The sequence below is a fragment of the Budorcas taxicolor genome, chromosome 12 (assembly GCF_023091745.1).
Source record: "Budorcas taxicolor isolate Tak-1 chromosome 12, Takin1.1, whole genome shotgun sequence".
In the NCBI taxonomy this organism is placed as follows: Eukaryota; Metazoa; Chordata; class Mammalia; order Artiodactyla; family Bovidae; genus Budorcas; species Budorcas taxicolor.
The window spans coordinates 68,929,036-68,948,517 of record NC_068921.1 but is presented as its reverse complement, the minus strand read 5'-3'; the positions used below and the strand labels follow the sequence as shown (position 1 = coordinate 68,948,517).

Below are 19,482 nucleotides of genomic sequence, written 5' to 3'. Positions count from 1 at the left end.
AGATGTCGGCTGCGGGCCGCGCCGAGTCCTTGGGTCCTCCCGACAGCTTTGCGAAGCGGGTCCTGGTGACCGGGGGTGCTGGTTTCATGTAGGTAACGGCGCCGCTGGCCGAGTAGTGGCTCCCCCAAAACCCCAGCCTTTTCCTGCGCCTCTACTTGCCCTTGGCAACTTGGGACCAGCTTTGGGGATCTGATTGACAGGGGGAGGGTCTTAACGCACGACCTGGATTGTTCCACCTTCTCCTCCTTTACTGGCCTACGGAGACGTGGCTCCTTTGAAACTACGAATTCGTTTAAACGTCTCCCAATCAAAAGTAGCTCAGAGGCTAAAGCGTCTGCCCGCAATGCGGGAGACCCGGGTTCGATCTCTGGGTTGGGAAGATCCCCTGGAGAAGGAAATGGCAAGCCACTCCAGTATTCTTGTCAGGGACGGAAGAGTCTGGTGGGCTACAGTCCACGGGGTCGCAAAGAGTCGGACACGACTGAGCCACTTCACTTCACTTCACTTCAATCGAAGTAGAAGTGCCGTGGTACTGTTCCTCTTTCTACCTGGCCCGACATTTACCTGTCACTCTTTTGAGCACGCCCGCTTTGCAGAAAGTTTCTCATCAACTGTTCCAACCCCGGTCCGGTTCCCACCCCACCTTCACCCCCTCGAAACACAGGCCTTGTACGTGTAGGCTTCATGAAACGGTTCTTGGATTATGAGAGCGGTTTCATTTATGCAGCCGACTTAAAAAAAAAAATCCTCTGCAGGTGTTTTGACCTATGCTAGTCTGAAAGCCTCTTTCCGTCTCACACCCGCATTTAATCAGCAAGTCCTCTCTACTTCCTAAGCGACCACATCTTACCTTCCTCCCCATTTGACCCTAAACCTTGTTACTGTCTGCTTTTGCCTAGACTACTACTGTAACCTCCTGATGAGTCATACCACTTTCACCCTTGTTCCCTTAGAGTTTGTTCTCACGCACAGAGTCTGTGTTTGTTAAGTAAACGGGTGTCTCATTTCACTCCAAAGGTTTCTTTTGGGCTTAAAATAATATCCAGACTCTTAGTCACATCTAGAAGACTCTCAGGGGCCCAAGCTGGAACCTGATCTCCTGTCTTTCTTCCCCTTGCTTTTCTGTGCCTGCCACCCTTACCCCTTGAAACATGGGAGGCTAGCTCCTCCTCTATTGAGGCCTTGGTCCTTGCTTCCCCTTTGCTGACGCTGTTTGTTTTTGCATCACTCAGTTCAGGTGTTTGCTCAGACATCACCTCCACCTGGCCCACCCTATCTAAGTAGCCCCTCTCCCAACTAACACACTTACCACTACCTGAAATAATATTGCATATTTGTGTTTACTTGCTTAGTGTCTGCATTCGCACCCTAGGATGTAAACTGGTGAGGGCAGAGACTATGGTTCTCTCAACACCTGGCGGAATGCTCCCACCCCATTAGTACATTAGATCACCTCTTCTAATGGGACAGTGACTTGGAGGAGGGTACTAGGCAAGCTTCCTCTAGTGAAAGGGAAGCATGGGCATAGAAGGGTTGTAAAGTGCTGGCCCAGGAAAGGTACATCCTAGAAAATTCTGTGAAAGAGCTGTCGGGTACTAACTCTGGATTCATAATTTGCTCCTAGGAGCCCAGCGTTTTGGTGCATATGATAAAATCTGGTGGATTATCTCACAGAGAGATGCCTCTGTCTCCACTTCAGGGTCCTCTGATACTCATGATGTCACTATGGATATTCACCTCAGGATGGTTTCAGCAGTTCTTAGCCTTGGAAACCAAGGTTTACCCTAGAACTTCTCTAGGACCTTCCTTTCTCCCCACCCCCAGGATTCTACTTTACACCACCAAATTCTTCTATCAAGAAATAGGGTTTCTGTAGACATGCAGAAATTGCAATAAGATTACAGTAAACATGGACAATTCCCATGCTCATAAGAGCTTAATTTTTCATAGTTATGCCTACGGTCTCTGCAAAAGCACATTAGAGTTCTAAGTCCATTTGTATTGACCATCACCTGTTGTATTTATGATGTTGCCTTACTTCTATACTCAAAGCATGCATGGATAGCATCTTTTGGCTAATTATTTTCTTATATCCAGGACCAATGAATTCTCTCTTCACCATAGTGTAAAAGGGAAGGTAAGACTTTGTATATCAATACTGTTGAGAAGATTAATGAAAAGTATGGATCGTATATTCAGCATCGTTATTCTTTCTGTTATCTTGCAGTAATTTGATAGCATCTTTGAATAGTTTCCTAATACTCAATAGCTTAGGGTAACATTTGAAAATTTAAGGAAAAGGTTAAATTTCTACTAACAAGATATGCTTTTTTCTCTAGAGCGTCACATATGATTGTCTCTTTAGTAGAAGATTATCCAAATTATATGATCATAAATCTAGACAAGGTAAGTTTGACAAAAATGAGCTCCATGTAAAAAGAAAATGAACTCTGTGTTCTGAACCTTATTTATATTTTTAAAAAGTATTAGAATCCTGTCATGCTGATATTTTAGTTTTGTATTTAGTCATTTTTAGCAACTTAGGAGCCTACCTAGTCATGTGATCATACAAGTTTTTAATCTTATGTAAAGTCTTGATACTTTTAAATTTGCTACAATAGCCCATAATATAAAGGTTTTAAGTGTGGTATTTTTACTGTAAGAAAGTCTTCACTCTAAATTCAATATTTGGTGTAATATTTTGTGTAATTTTCTGATTGTTAACCTTTTTTGGCATTGAGGTATTCTGATTATTTTATTATATGGTTTTATAACTGCCACCTCCCGAAAATTGTATATTTATTTTAAAAACTAAAGTGTAGTTAAATTAGTTTTGAGAATATTTCTGTAATCTCCCTGGAGATTCTGAAAGCCATGATTCATAATCATTGCATTGTTGACTTTAAGTACAAGATACAATTAGTTACCATAATTTCATAAAGCAAAATAGTAAAAAAATATATAGACAAAAAATAATCTTTAAGTCTTAATTATTTTTGCCTGCCAACCACAGACAGTAAGTTTTCCCCCATTGGTATACACTGATTTGCTAATAATGTTATGGTTAGAAGATCTATAGTATTTAAAATAAATTGATATTTTATAAGAAAAGCTATTTATTATCACTTTTTGTGTTGTTTTTGCCCCCCTTACTTATTTTAAGTTGGATTACTGTGCAAGCTTGAAGAATCTTGAAACCATTTCTAATAAACAAAATTATAAATTTATACAGGTATGAAAATATTCTTATAATTATATAATTATTTTGTACTGTGCCCCTTAGGCATTCAGACTTTATTATAGCTTTCTACTTTATAAACCTGTGTGATATAGGCTTGGAAAGCATGCTTATTTAATAACCTTTTTAATTTTAGAAGCACATGTGCTATAGAGAATATTACTGATACTTGTAGATTGATACTGCATTATAGTTACATATGATTTTTGATGCCTTGTCAGATCTATGAGTAGCTGATTGAACTTCCATGGTATGTAATTTTTAGGTCCTCACTAGCCTTCTAAATAAGCCCTTGCCTAGGATTTAAAGAGATTGAAACAAAGTAGGGTGTTACTCAGGCCAGTCAGTCATCAAAAGCCCAGCTTATAGCCCATGGTAGTTTTTTCCCATGAAGTTGATGAATTGGCCCTGGAAGGCTGATTCTTATTAGCCGCTCTTCGAAGAGTCCAAAAAATAAACCACATCACTAATTCAGAAAGGGAAATTTTAATGTCAAATGGAAGTACCTTGTGATTTATGTTTTTTAAGTAATTGTAAAAACTATTTTTAAGAGCAGATCATAAAGATTATACTAGGCAAACATTTCGTAATTTTTTTCTTCTGTGTGAAAGTGTTTCCTTCAGTTACTAAAGAATTGTTAAGAATACATATTTTTAGAAGAACTAGTATGTACATATAACATTAAAAATATTTACTTAGTTGTGGTGAAATCCATAATTCCAGTTGTTACACTTACTTTAAATATATTTCAATAATGGTTATCTCAAACTTTTAAAAATATGTTTAAATTTTTTCCTGCTAACATAGTTATCTCAGGTTGGCAAGAATATTAAGGGAAAAAAACTAGCACAGTCCATAGTAGTAGTTGGTGCCCCAAAAAACACTGTTTTAGATACTTATTTACAAAAACATATTTTGAATTGATTATCTTGTATACTAGAACACAGGAGAAATACCCCATTACTGTACTTCACCCCTCAATTGAATTTTCAAGATATTCTTTTCTGTACCTGGGGTAGGGATTAACTTTTTTCTTATCATTTTTTTGTTCATGAAATAAAATGGTTATTATGATTGAGAATGCTCGATGAGACTTAGTGTTTTTATGTTTGCTTTTTAATATAGGGTGACATATGTGATTCTCACTTCGTGAAACTACTCTTTGAAACAGAGAAAATAGACATAGTACTACATTTTGCTGCACAAACGCATGTAGGTAAGCATTGTTTTATGTTGCAGCTATGATAGGCAAAGTTTTTTTCCAGTGTCTAGCCAAAATCAAGGTCCAGTAATGGGGTCGAACAAATAGGTACTTAACGTACGTGAAAGAACATATACCATGTTTTATCAGAAAAGCCCGTGGTCACTCTGTCAGGATACTTGGTGCTTTGCAGATTACTTGTGTTAGTGTAGAGTAAAATGTAACCTTGAACATTATCTGAAAACTGAGTTTAACCAAATCCAGAATAGTGATTCCTTCTGGGGAAATGGGCCTTCAGCTGTATTTTTATATTGTTTTTCTTAAGGTGGATGGTTGATACACAGTTAAACCTTATATTATTATCCATACTATTTTGTTCTGAGATATCGTCTAATAATTTGTTTAGCATTTTATATTGTGAAATATAGCATATATTCAGAAGAATTTAGAAGTAAGGTTAAATAAATGATGATAATAAAATACCCAGGTAGCGATCACCTAAACAAAAGGTAGAATGTTGCTGAACCCTCTTTGGAAGTAGTATTCCTACTGCCTTAGTACTTGATTTTTAAGTTATAATTTCCCTTGGTGTTCTTTGCAGCTTTACTGTCTCTGTTTATCTCTAAATATCTCTGTATTTATCTCTAAAGAGTTTAGGTTAGTTTTGCCTGTTTTTAGATTTTATAAAAAGGCATACATAAAATAACATTTAGGTGTGTTTGGTCTTGATATTCCATGCTGGTAGATTCATCCATACAGTTGGGTGGAGTATAATTTCTTCATTGTCAGGGACATACAGTATTCATCTCTTTAAGTATATAACACTTCCTCTGTCTGTTTTATTCTTGTTGGTCATTTGGATTATTTGCACTTGGGGGAATTTTGAACAGTACTACCATTAAAACATTCTTACACATGCATCTTGGTACACATTAATACACATTTCTCTCAGTATAGCACTGGCATCAGAAGATCTGCACACTTCAATATAGGGATGATTTCCAATTAGTTCCCAAAGCAACCGTATGAATTTCTTCTCCTTCAGGAGTGTAGGAAACCTCCTGTTATTCCAGATGTCACCAAATCTTAGTTTTGTTAGTTTTTTCCATTTTTGTCAATCTGAGTAGTGTGTGCAGAGTGATATCTCATTATGGTTTTAATTTGTATTTCCCTGATTACTAATGAAGCTGTGTACCTTTTATAGGTTTCTTAATAATTTAAATTACTTGTTTTGTGAAATCCTATTGAAATCTTTTGCCTATTTTTAAATTAGGTTAGTTGCCTTTTTCTCATTGGTTTGTGTGTGTATATGTGTTTGTAACACATATACACACACACATATGTATAGACAGGATACTAGTCCTTTGTTGGATGTATTACAGATATCTTCTTCTCCCACTCTGTGGCTTATCTTTCCATGTTTTTGCTAGTGTGTTCTGATGAACAGATGTTCTTACATAAATTCTTAATTAATTTATGTATGTTTTATGTTATTGTTAATGTTTCCGGTGTCTTAAGAAATTCTTTCACCCCAAGGTCTTGAAGATATTCTCCCATATTATTTTTGAAAAGGTTTGCAGTTTTGCCTTTCACATTTCGATTTGTAATCCATCTGAAATAGATTTTTATATGCAGTGTAAGATGAGAATCCAGTTTTATTTTTGAATACTAATTGGACCTCTTCTGTTTATGGGAAAGCTCATCAGTTTTCACTGCCCTGTCATATATCAAGTATCTTTATATAAGGTACTGTTTCTCAACTCCCCATTTGTCTATTTGTCTGTGCCTGTGCTGATTACACAATATATTGACTGATCTTTCATATCTGTTAGAACAAATTCTTTTACTTGATTAATGACAAAGCAGTTTTCCTTCCAGCAGTTTATGAGATGCTTACCATTGCTTCCTGTTGTCAGCCTTTGGTGACTTTATTATGGTTCCCTGATTATGAATGAGGTTAAAACATTTGCATTTGTTTATTGGAGTATTCTCCTCCCTTTCCTATTCATATATGTCTTTAGAAAGTTTCTGTGTAAGTCTCTGTACCATTTTCTAAAGGATTGTCAGTTTTTTTAATACAGATTTTTATTAGTCATTTATTTGTTTATTTACTTTTGACCTCGCCACATGGCTTATGAAATCTTCGTTCCCTGACCAGGGATCGAATCCTGGGGCCACAGAAGTGAAAATACCTAGTGCTAACCACTGTACCACCAGGGAATTCCTCTGTAAGTCCTTTATATACTCTGAATTCAAGCCTTTTGCCATTACTGTTTTTCAATCTGTGATTGGCCTTTTCACTTTCTTAAAGGTATCTTTTGACCAGCTGAAATTCTTCACTTCAGTGTAGTCCATTTGTCTACATTTTCCTATAGGGTTAGTTCTCTTTGTTATCTGTGTAAGAATTCTTTTCATACCTCCAAGGTCATGGAGATATTCTCTTATATTCTTTTCATAAAAGTTATTGTTTTACCTTCTACATTCAGATTTTTTTCCCGCATGTCAATATCGGTTTGACCAAACACAGTTTATTGAAAAGACTCAGCCTTTTCCCACTGCCCCTTTATTGGAGATCAGTTCAGTTCAATCGCTCAGTCATGTCTGACTCTTTGCAACCACATGAACCTCAGCATGCCAGGCCTCCCTGTCCATCACCAACTCCTGGAGTCCACCCAAACCCATGTCCATTGAGTTGGTGATGCCATTCAACCATCTCATCCTTTGTCGTCCCCTTCTCCTCCTGCCCTCAATCTTTCCCAGCATCAGGTCTTTTCAAATGAGTCATCTCTTTGCATCAGGTGGCCAAAGTATTGGAGTTTCAGCTTCAACATCAGTCCTTCCAGTGAACACCCAGGACTGATCTCCTTTAGGATGGACTGGTTGGATCTCCTTGCAGTCCAAGGGACTCTTAAGTCTCCTCTAACACCACAGTTCAAAAGCATCAATTCTTTAGCGCTCAGCTTTCTTCACAGTCCAACTCTCACATCCATGCATGACCACTGGAAAAACCATAGCCTTAACTAGATGGACCTTTGTTGGCAAAGTAATGTCTCTGCTTTTTAATATGTCTAGGTTGGTCATAAGTTTCCTTCCAAGGAGTAAGTGTCTTTTAATTTCATGGCTGCAGTCACCATCTGCAGTGATTTTGGAGTCCCCAAAAAGAAAGTCAGCCATTGTTTCCACTGTTTCCCCATCTATTTCCCGTGAAGTGATGGGACCAGATGCCATGATCCTTGTTTTCTGAATGTTGAGCTTTAAGCCAACTTTTTCACTCTCCTCTTTCACTTTCATCAAGAGGCTTTTTTAGTTCTGCCATAAGGGTAGTGTCATCTGCATATCTGAGGTTGTTGATATTTCACCCCTCAATCTTGATTCCAGCTTGTGCTTCCTCCAGCCCAGTATTTCTCATGATGTACTCTGCATATAAGTTAAATAAGCAGGGTGACAATATACAGCTTTGACGCACTCCTTTTCCCTATTTGGAACCAATCTGTTGTTCCATGTCCAGTTCTAACTGTTGCTTCCTGACCTGCATACAGGTTTCTCAAGAGACAGGTCAGGTGGTCTGGTATTCCTATCTCTTTTAGAATTTTCCACAGTTGATTGTGATCCATACAGTCAAAGGCTTTGGCATAGTCAATAAAGCAGAAATAGATGTTTGTCTGGAACTCTCTTGCTTTTTTGATGATCCAGCAGATGTTGGCAATTTGAGCTCTGGTTTCTCTGCCTTTCTAAAACCAGCTTCAAGTACCCATATACGCATGGTTCTGTCTCTGGGCTCTTGTTCTGTTTTACTGGTCTTTTGTCTGTCCTTATGCCATTACCACACTGTAATTATTGTAACTTTATAATAATTCTTGATACCATCAAAGCAAACCCTCCTATCTTTTAGTTGTTCCAAAACTTAAAATTCAAGAGCACTTAAAATTTTAGCTGTATCATTTCTTCTTTTTCTTTTTAGAATTAAAAACAAAAAGTGTTTCCTGTAAATATAGCACTGATAGTTTTCTAGGTTCTAAGAATGTACATGTAGTATGTAATTTGAGCTTGAAGAAATCATAAATAGCATTTCACTTTTATGTTAGTTTTAACAAAAACGTAAATAGAGCTCTTCTTTGAGACCCCATGGACTATAGCCCCCCAGGCTCCTCTGTCTATGGGATTCTCCAGGCAAGAATACTGGAGTGGGTTGTCACTCCAGTGAAGATCCAGGGGATCTTGCCAACCCAGGGATTGAACCCAAGTCTCCCGCATGGCAGGTGGATTCTTTACCACCTGAGCCACCAGGGAAGCCCATGCCTGAGTCTACTGGTTGCTATTTCCTTTGTCCTTTGAAAGGAACTGTTCTGGATTTTTCTTCTTTTTTTAGACCTTTCATTTGTCCGTGCCTTTGAGTTTACCTACGTTAATGTTTACGGTACTCATGTGTTGGTAAGTGCTGCTCATGAAGCCAGAGTGGAGAAATTTATTTACGTCAGCACAGATGAGGTCTATGGAGGCAGTCTTGATAAGGTGAGCTTAGAAAATGTCTGTTTCAACTACTTACCCTCTACCACCATACAAACTTGTCAGATGAAAATACTCTAGACTTTTTTTTAATCCTCTGATTTTACACACTTGTGGGACTCTTCAGACTGTTATTCCATTGTTTAAATCAAGTAATACCACCCCACATAGGAAACAACAGCCTAGTCTGGTACAGATTTTATATAATTTGACTGACAGTATTTTGAAAGTGAGCTCTCACTGACCACCCAGTCTTACATCATGAATGTCATTCCCATGGGCCAGCGCATGTATAAGTTAGGCTGCAGCGTAAGGCCTGTCTCCCTTATCTTCTTGCTCAGAAAAGCACATTACACTGTCAAGGAGTGAGTGTGAAATTGTTATAGAAGCAGGAATCTGTTCTTCTTTGTTAATCATTTGTAAACATCATACTTTTACACAAAAAGTGGCTGCATTGTTCAGTCTTTATTTTTCATAGTGTTTACAGTGATCTCATTTTATTTTTAAAATATATTTATTTACCAAAACACATATAGAATGGAAAAAAAAAGTAGCTTGAAAAGACTTATAGTGAGAAAAAGCAGACCTGACCATTTCTCTGTAATGCCCCATCCGACTTCTGAGAATCAACCGTTGGCAAAATCTCTCTGCAATTTTTATCAAGCAAGCCTCTTCCTTCTTATACTCTCATCGAGCTACATCAGATCTGACACAGCCAGGATGTTTTTTAAAACCTAAGTCAGATCTTGATGTTATTCTGATCAAAAACCCGTCAGTGTTTTGCCAGGCCTTCAGGGTTCCACATGCTCTGGCCTCTAGCTTTCCAACCTCATCTCACATGTTTCTTCCCTCACACCAGCCTCCTTGTAGTTCCACTGGACGCAGTTCTGTCTCAGGGACTTTGCACTTGCTGTCCTGCCTTCCTTGTAGGGTTGTTGTGAACTATAAAGAAGTTACTACATGTAAAGAAAGTGCTTAGAAAAGTGCCAGGCACGTAGCTGGGTTTCAGTAAATGTCCTTTAAATGTAAGTGGTTAACATTTCAAGTTTGTAATATGTTCTCTGATTTTTCAACTTAGGAAGTGTACATAATACTTACTTTTTAAATATATCTTTAAAATTAGGAATTTGATGAATCTTCACCTAAACAACCTACAAATCCTTATGCATCGTCTAAAGCAGCTGCTGAGTGTTTTGTACAGTCTTATTGGGAACAGTATAAGGTAAGAATTGGCTTCAGAAACGAATCATCTCTTTTTTGGACTTAGGTATTAAAACCCCAGGTTATCATTAGTCAGCATTTTATTTTTAGAGTAGAAGGCATAGACTGAGAAAAGTGATATATTAAGGAATTTAAACAACTGATTTTCAACATTTTGTGGGCAAAGCATTGACCTTTCTTCTTATCTAGTCTGTCATTTAAAGGAACAACTTCTGGGGATTTCCCTGGCAGTCCAGTGATTAGGACTTGGCACTTTCACTGCCATGGGCTTTGGTTCAGTCCCTGGTGTGGGAACCAAAATCCTGCAAGCCACGCAGTATGGCCAAAACAGTAAATTAAAAAATAAAGGAGCAATTTGGATATATGTTGCTTCTACTTCGCTAATAGGTAGAGTGTGACAGCTAGGGTGAAAAGCCCTGTTGGAAAATCCTGATTCCAAGGACTCCTCAGAGTGAAGGGAGACAGAGGGAGAAGAGATTCGCTTACCTGCCGCTGCTCCTCTCGGCCCCTCATGAATGGAGCTGGATTTGTCCCTGTGGCTGTGGCAGTGTCCCTGCGGGAGCCTGGCCCACTGTGAATCAACAGCTTGAATCCCTGCACTTCACTTCCCACTGATCTTCCAGTTATTCGGGACTGGGCCAGACAGGAGAAGCAAGGAATTACTTCAGGTTCTCTAGCCTCTTATGGTCCAGTAGCATTGGTCTTGTAGCTCTTTTCATTTGTAAGGATTGGTCCCACAGAGAAAGCCAACTTGGAAGTTTAACATCTCAGATGGTCTTTGAAATAATCAGGTGGAAATGTCTTTAGTTTCCTGCAATCAGATCTACAAACCTGCCTCCATCTATTTTCATCCTTCCCTTGTCCCAGTAAAGACTCTTCTTTCTCTTGGAGCTTCTGTCTTTTTCTGAATCTCATCCTCTCCTGTCTTTTCAGGAACCTTACATTAGAAAAAAAATCCCTTCGCTTCTGTCCTAAAGGTGTGTGGAATTATTTAGCCAAAAGTGCCCATATTTTAAAACTGCTTATCTTTAGATAATCAATTTTTGGACCTTTCCATGACCTTAATGTCAAATACTCTTTAAGTTTCCAGTTGTCATCACACGAAGCAGTAATGTTTATGGACCACATCAATATCCGGAAAAGGTACATTTTACTTCGAATTCACGTTCTGTTTTAGTGATTGTAACTTCTCATGATTTAAAATAATCTCACTTCAGTTATTTGTACAAAATAATTTATGTTGTAGTTAACCATAATTATAAATGCTATATAGGCCACATGCAAATCTCGATAGGTTTGGAGTTTGACAACTTAATTTAAGTCTCCGCTTGATACTTACAAGCTGTAATGGCCTTAGTTAGGCCCTTTGAGCATCATCTTTAACTTGATGGGTAATGATAATTTTAGAAAGAATTTTGAAAGATCAGTGAGATGATGTATGTGAAGATGCCTTGTACGTTGCAGGATTCTAAAGCACTATAGAATACTCCCATCATTAATATCTTGCCGGTGAAGACTCCTTTCTAGTTTGCAGTCAGGTCATATGTCAGGCTGTAAAGAAAGGTAGACACTAGTTAAAGAGTGATGCAGGAAGCTTGTACATAAATGTGTCTTACAGTCCGCTGATTAACTGTTACCCAACAGTACTTTTGTCTGGAAAATCCCATGGACAGAGGAGCCTGGTAGGCTGCAGTCCATGGGGTCGCTAAGAGTCGGGCACGACTGAGCGACTTCGTTTCACTTTTCCCTTTCATGCGTTGGAGAAGGAAATGGCAACCCATTCCAGTATTCTTGCCTGGAGAATCCCAGGGACAGAGGAGCCTAGTGGGCTGCTGTCTATGCGGTCACACAGAGTCGGACACGACTGAAGCGACTTAGCAACAGCGGCAGCAGCAACTCCTCTGTATTATGCAGGCCTGAGTGTCTTCCAGAAAGTAGTTTAGCAAATACGACGGGTTGTTAAAAGGCTAAAAATGTGTGTATGGTTGATTCTGTACCATAAAGCCCATTGTTAAGTAACTACTAGTCTCACTGCTAAACTTTTGAGCTGGGTTTTCTTACTTCTTAGCTATTGCATTGATCTATCTGCCCAAAGAAAAGGGCCGTATCATGATCTGCTGATATTAATATATAGTTGGCTTAATTTTTAGAATATTCTTAACATATTTATTATAAATTTAATAATTTCTTGTCTCACTATGTTTAACATGAATTTTCTTTGAATACAGTGGTACTGGAATTGCTTTATATTAATTTCACAATAACTTATTGTGTAGATACTGTATATAAAGTAAGAAGTAAGCTATGATTCGTGCCGATAGAAAACCAACACAAAAGTGATCTTACGTTGAGGTCCTTTAATGGACCGAAACCTGGTGGTCCAGAGTCAACGATAAGAAAGTAAAGGAGAGGAAAAGAGGCTGATATTCCTTGGTTTACGCAGAAAGCCAATAAAGCCCCTGCCACGGGGCTTGCTCTGTTCACGGAGGCCTCAGGCACCCTCTCGATAGAGTGAAGACACAGAGCGCCTTCTCGAGAGGGTCTTAGCAGCCCGGGCAGGAAAGTGGACTCAGAGGGCCTCTGGGCTCCAGGGGATCAGCCTGAAAGAGAGAGGGAGACAGAGAGAGCAAGAGAAAGACACGGGCACCAGAGCTCTGATGGAGCAAAGGTGTTTTAATTAACATGGTGTGGGCATATATACTGTCTTACAAGGTAGTTATTCTCAGCAAAGATAAAAATTAAAATTCCAGACTTACAAAACATAGGAGATCCATATTAAAGAGAGAGAGAGTTGTTAACAATCACTTTTACCACATGGTTCACAAGAAGGAAGAGGGTACTTATCGCTGTATAGAAAAACTAATGAAGGAAATAAATGCCTGGATTCTTCAGCCCCCAGGAGAGGCTTGCCCCTCAATTCCTGAATGGAATTAATAAGGAACAGAGAATTCCTGACAGATCCAAAACAGCACACAGGAAGCCTCCTGTTAAATGCTTCCTGACAATCTTACAGTGAGAATAAACTGTTCATGAAGACTTTACCTGAACTCTTTTTCACTATTTATATCATTTTATCTTCATTTTAATCTAGCGATAACTGGTTTTATGAAATAGGAAATGATCTTAGAGTTCTTTTACTTATCAAAATTACAATAGGTATTTTGTGAAGTGATAAGAATTAAAATTTATCCTTACATGTGTTTCTTAATAATAATCTTTTAATGTTATGATGAGTTCAAGTTTATAGTTATGAATGAATTTCCAAAGTCTGAAATGATCTTTAAATATTCTTTTAGGTTATTCCAAAATTTATATCTTTACTACAACACAACAGGAAATGGTATGTTATTTACCTTTATATGCATGTTTTTCTGGTATGTTAAAGTATTTAGTGTCAGTCTTTCTTGAAAATCATAAAGCGGTAGAGTTGGAGGCCTTAGAGTTTAGTGTCACAACAAATTTAAGAATGCCTCTACGATTACTAGTAATAGTTTTTAAAATAATTATAATGGTTAATTCATCTTTATAATTTGATTACTAAGATAATTTTAATCCTTAAATAATCTACCTTAAAACTTTGAGTTATGGCATTACAATTTGTCATCTATCTTTATGTAATTTTATTTTTGCAAAAGATGTGTTTAATTCCTAGAAGTGTAGATAGTCTTCAAAATGAACTTAAGGTATAGAATTGATGAATAACTATTTCTGCAGGGGTCACTTAGATGTTTGCCACTTTCCTAATGAGTACCCACAGACGGTTTGGAGATGTGTTAAGAATTATGGATAAAATTTAGAAGTCATGAGAATTTGTATTTTCAGTAAGAGATATCTAGGATCTTTATGGGAATTGGCTTCTCTGAAATTGTACTGTCATTGCATTACCCAGATTTGGGAGAGCTTACTTTTTTACACTTTATGATTCTCTCTTTCATTTCATCTTTTTAGCTGCATTCATGGGTCAGGGCTTCAAACAAGAAATTTCCTTTATGCTACTGATGTAGTAGAAGCATTTCTCACTGTCCTCAAAAAGGGAAAACCAGGTGAAATTTATAACATTGGAACCAATTTTGAAATGTCAGTTCTCCAGCTTGCCAAAGAACTAATACAGCTGGTATGTATATATTATGAAAGGGTAATATTTTCAAAATAGTCACTGAATTAGTCACAGTAATCACAAATTTTGTCAAAATCAGCAATTTACCATTTACTCACTGGAAAAGTGAACAGGTAAGAGGAAGAACTTCATCATTATGTGCTGAGATATGTCATTTTGGGTAAGTATATCACTTATTCAATCACAGCTTTCCAGGAAAAAAAATTCTACTATATTAAATGTACATACCCATTATAAGACATAATCAAGTTCAAGAAATCAAATGTTAAATCGTGTGCCCTAGGATCAAGAAACAGTGATATATAAATAATAGTTCTGCATGTATTAGTGAGCATCAGTTATAAATCTCAGGATGCAATAGAAAGAGTGACTGAGCAAATGGCAAAGCGTGTTTTCCTTCGCACTACTCACAGAACATGTCTATACTCCAAATATGTGGGTTTTCTGCACCCAGCAATTCTCAGTCACCAGCTTAGTAGGGTCCTACAGTTTAACTCAGTTCTGACATACCTACCTGGAGATGGTGTCAGATCCCGTAGGTTAAGGGTTCAGTCCCCCAAGACTGCCCTCACTTCACACGTCAGTCCCGAGACCTGACTGTCACCTGTGCTTCTGATCAGCCAAGTATAAGTCTGAGATAATCTGCTAGAGGAAGTCACAGAACGCAGGAAAAGAGTTTGCCCACTAGATTACAGGTTTATTACAAACAATAGAGGAGATCCTTAGGGCGCACGATACGAGGGAAAGGAGAGGGAGCTTCCTGCCCTCTCCGTGTGTGTCCCCTCCCAGCACCTGGAAGCTTTCCTCCTGGGGTCTTTATGGAGGCTTCATTAAGTAGGCATGATGGATTAAATCATGGCCACTGATTAGTTCAACTTCTAGTCTCCTCCCTTCCTCAGAGGTGGGCGCAGGGAGGCTGAGTTCCATCCTCTGATTGCTGGGTTGCTTCCCTTGGCAACCAGTCTTCATTCTTAGGGGCTTTCCAAAAATCACTCATTAACATAAACTGTGATGTAGTTGAAAGGGACTTGTTAAAAATAGCAAACACCACCTTTATCTCTCATCACTTAGGTATTTTTAGGAGCTCTGTGCCAGGAACAGGGATGAACATCAAATAGACGTTTCTGATTTTAAATCATAATATCACACTCAGTAATAATCAAAAGCCAAAAAATTCATTTTTTCCTATGGTTTTTATAATGTGTAATCTTTCTGAGCTTCAGCTAGAATTTAGATTATAAAGTATAGAAAGTGTTAATAAAAATGTTATTCATCTTAGCTGCCTTCCCCACTTGGAGGAGGCTGTATTTCTTGTCGTTTGAATCAGTTGACTACCATTTTTATTCACTGATCTCATTTTATAATTTGACTTAAATGTCTTCTCCTTTTTGACAGATCAAAGAGACCAATTCAGAGTCTGAAATGGAAAACTGGGTTGATTATGTTGATGATAGGTGAGTAACAAGTTAAAAAATTGGGGAAAAGTTTTGAAGTCTTAGGTACTTATAAGATTATAAATGTATGTCCTTACCCAGAAAAGTTTTTCTTTTCAGTTTTCTGCTAAATTATTTTTTCCTAATTATAAATGTAATAAGAAGAAAGTATAATATTATTATTTACTACTGGTATGGCTTAAATAAAGTTTATTGACCCTTTCCAAGTCTGAGATTTTCTTGAGTGTGACATAGGGATAATAACATCTTGCTATGGAAGTATTTTAAAATATAATTTCTAATGTCTACAAACTACCAGACCCAGGACATGAAACAGAGTCCTAACAAGTGACTATGTGGTTGAAATAAGTAAAGGATAAGCCACAGAGGGTTAGGCATCTGAATTATAGATGGTTTTTAACATATACTTTATTTTCTAAATTTTCTATAATGGGGTCATCAGGGGAAAATTTTTGAGAAAAAAAAATTTGAATTATGGACTCATTATTTCTCTTAAGAATTTAAATTTGTAAATATATAGCCACAGTGTCATTTTAAATCTGTTTTGTTTTCTAAGACCTACCAATGATATGAGATATCCAATGAAGTCAGAAAAAATACATGGCTTGGGATGGAGACCTAAAGTACCTTGGAAAGAAGGAATTAAAAAAACAAGTATGTTATGAATTGATCCCTTGAGGGTAGGGGGAGATTCAGAAAAATTTTAAGGCACAATAATTTGTATTTTAGGACACTACAAATTTGACAGAATGTTATGGTAAATCACTTTCGCTTTGGAAGTTTTTGCATTTAATGTATTTCTAACATTAGTAATTAAGTGTCTTGAACTTTAAAGACTAACTTCTGATCAGGCTTCTTCTTCTTAGCATTTGTCAGATACCTATTTCATTGATTCTCAGATGCACATTTTTCACTTTTTTCACCTCCTTCAGAGGTATGTGTTTTACAGTCACTAGTGTCTGATAATTCTTATTTCAACTTGTTTTCTTTCTTACTAATCTGTAAAGTAATGATTCATCTTAAGATCAGGCATCTGAGATTTGGTAAAAGAGAGACAGTTGCAGTCTTTGAGTCTCTTGAGTCTTTTTATACTGAAACAAACAAATAGGAAACAAATTTAATATGTGCAGCAGAAATATATTAAAATAAATCTATATAAAATCTGTGTATATATATGTATATCTGTTAAATTCTGTTTGGAAATGTACTCATGAGAAAAGATACCCAAGTGTAGGAAAAAAGTCTTGGTTCAGAACTGGACATAGAAAATACTTATATTGAGTTCTAAAAAGCAAATTCAAAGAAAATTTATCATTTTTTCAACTGAAAAACTTTATTAATAAAGTTATAGATAGCAGCATAAAGTAAGTTTACATATTAACAGAAGGAAGTTCACATCATCTCACTATGCCTATCATGCAATATTGTGACATTTATTTACATGAACCAAACACTACATGTTTTTCCTTTGACTTTAAAACAAGCACAAGTGACTTAGTTACCTTTTCCCCTGAATTGTCTAAAATCAGAATGTTTTAACACTTATACCAGCAAATTCAGTATTGAAGGGCTTTTGAAGTTAAAGAGAAAAAGAAATGTTGATTATTTTTCTTTTATTTAGACTTTTTGTTTTGTATGGTACAGCCAATTGACCAGGTTGTAAAAGTTTCAGGTGAACAGTGAAGGGACTCAGCCATACATATTCATGTATCCATTCTCCCCCCCAAATTGTTGATTCTTAAATCTAAGTTTTCAGGTGATGAAAGATCTCCTGATTAACATCATTGGTTCAAAATCAAATTGTTTTCATCATTAGGTAATCTTTGCCTACACATTAGCTGATGGGCAAGACTTTTCTTATTTAGTAGGAACTCAGTAAATATTGGTTAACTGATGTTTAGTTTTCTTTACTTTTTTTGTGTTTTGTCTTATCAGTTGAGTGGTACAGAGAGAATTTTCACAACTGGAAGAATGCAGAAAAAGCATTAGAACCCTTTCCAGTACAACCACCGTTTGTATAGCTGGGACAGTTTTCAGAGAAAGAAGAAAATTATCCTACCTACCTCGACAAGTGATATGAAATCAAGTGACCAAATGAAGCATCTTCTTTTTCATTTGGAATTAGATTATGACTTTGTGTATAAAATTCAAATGTAAAATGCCTCAATCTTTAGAAGAGGTTCAGTATCAGCATAGGATTTAAATAATCATAATTCTCTCAGAAACATTTTATCCTGAAAATTAGGAACCAGTATGCATAGAAAGACTTCTTGGTAGATGTGGGTCGGGAAGGATGAATCTCCTGTTTCTGAGAACAAGGACAGGTAGTTCTGGGCAGATGACAGCCTTTGCTGACGTTGAACTCTCCAGCTTTTCCCGCTGCCTAGAAAGTCTCTAAAGTCTTTTAGGCAATATAGGATGAACCTTATGCCCTAATTTATCTTTTTAAGGTCAGATGTTATGTTACAAGTGCTTTAAAAATGGAACAAATGGAAGCATATCTAGCACTTTTTAACTTTTGATAATTTTTATAAAATTAAGTTATAAAAGAGGTAGTTTTTATATTGTCAAAATCAATCATGGAACTATATAAGTCATCTTGTATCAGAGAAGTTTTATCTTGTATTTACTGTTTAAAATGGTTTTATTTATAAAATCAATATTTTCATGTATTTAATGTATCATGTGGCTTTTTAAAAAGTATGTCTTTGTTTTGCTGTACAGAATTTTTAAAAGTACTTGATTATCATGTATTTTATTTCCTCTCTCCCCTAAAGTCTTTAAGATGATTGGAAAAGGTAACTGATTGGATATCACACCGAGAAAAGGAAAAGAGTCAAAGGCTATGCCCAACTTTCTGGCCTCAGTGTATGAGTGATGGCTTGTTTCCTCTGTGGAGTAGAAAGTGAGGTTATTAACTCAGAAGTGGTCGAGGATGGGTGATAGGAGTGGAGAACATGAAGCTTGGGAAACGAGTAGTAAGCAGATCCAAAATTAGTAAGGGGACTTGCCGAACAGCTTCCCTTGTGGCTCAGCAAGTAAAGAATCGCCTGCAATTCAGGACACCTGGGTTCGATCCCTGGGTTGTGAAGATCCCCTGGAGAAGGAAAAGGCTGCCCGCTCCAGTATTCTGGCCTGGAGAATTCCATGGACTAAGCCCATGGGGTCGCAAAGAGTCAGACACGACTGAATGACTTTCACTTTCACTTGCCAAATAAGAATGAAACAAACTGAAGTTAAAGCACTGTCATTTCAGAATTCTTGTAGCTGTAAGAATAGACTGAGCCAGAGTTGGGCGTAGTATGAGGCACGAGGACTACACACAAGGACTAGAGTGAGAACTACCGACGTGACGGTCCTCTGGTCTTAGTTATGTAGGGAAGGAGTGCTTCTTGGAGCTCTGGAGAAAATGGATTTGGGGTAAGAGCTCAGGGCAGTGGCTGTAGGAAGTGACAGGCAGAAAATGGAACAAATTGAGAGCAAATTGTCTTCAGTGGAGTTTGGTCATTAAGGGTGGATGACAAAATAAAAACACTTGCTCTGTGTCCTTTGTTCTTGCACGTATGTTTGTGATCTTTTCATTCAGTGAAAATACCCTGTATGATGGTATGATGTCCGTATGTCAATTTATATCTATTCAAGGGCTTCCCTCATAGCTCAGTTGGTAAAGAATCTGCCTGCAATGCAGGAGACCTGGGTTTGATCCCTGGGTTGGGAAGATCCCCTGGAGAAGGGAAAGGCTACC

The 19,482-nt window shown here is 37.4% G+C and overlaps 1 protein-coding gene across 1 annotated transcript; it reads left to right on the top strand.

The window, feature by feature from the left end:
* The first annotated feature begins 2 nt into the window (after positions 1–2).
* Positions 3–17,758, top strand: TGDS (TDP-glucose 4,6-dehydratase). Its single transcript, XM_052650295.1, has 12 exons — positions 3–88; positions 2,340–2,406; positions 3,164–3,232; positions 4,364–4,454; positions 8,809–8,951; positions 10,069–10,167; positions 11,250–11,309; positions 13,463–13,506; positions 14,115–14,280; positions 15,679–15,737; positions 16,294–16,391; positions 17,673–17,758. The coding sequence occupies exons 1-12, from the start codon at positions 3–5 to the stop codon at positions 17,756–17,758; spliced, it is 1,068 nt and encodes a 355-aa protein (XP_052506255.1).
* The last annotated feature ends 1,724 nt before the right edge of the window (positions 17,759–19,482 follow it).

Excerpts from the sequence above, each read along its gene's own strand:
- TGDS (XM_052650295.1), top strand. The coding sequence starts at position 3 with ATGTCGGCTGCGGGCCGCGCCGAGTCCTTGGGTCCTCCCGACAGCTTT. Across the intron at positions 89-2,339 it reads ACCGGGGGTGCTGGTTTCAT|AGCGTCACATATGATTGTCT; the intron begins GTAGGTAACGGC and ends TTTTTTCTCTAG. Across the intron at positions 16,392-17,672 it reads AGAAGGAATTAAAAAAACAA|TTGAGTGGTACAGAGAGAAT; the intron begins GTATGTTATGAA and ends TTGTCTTATCAG.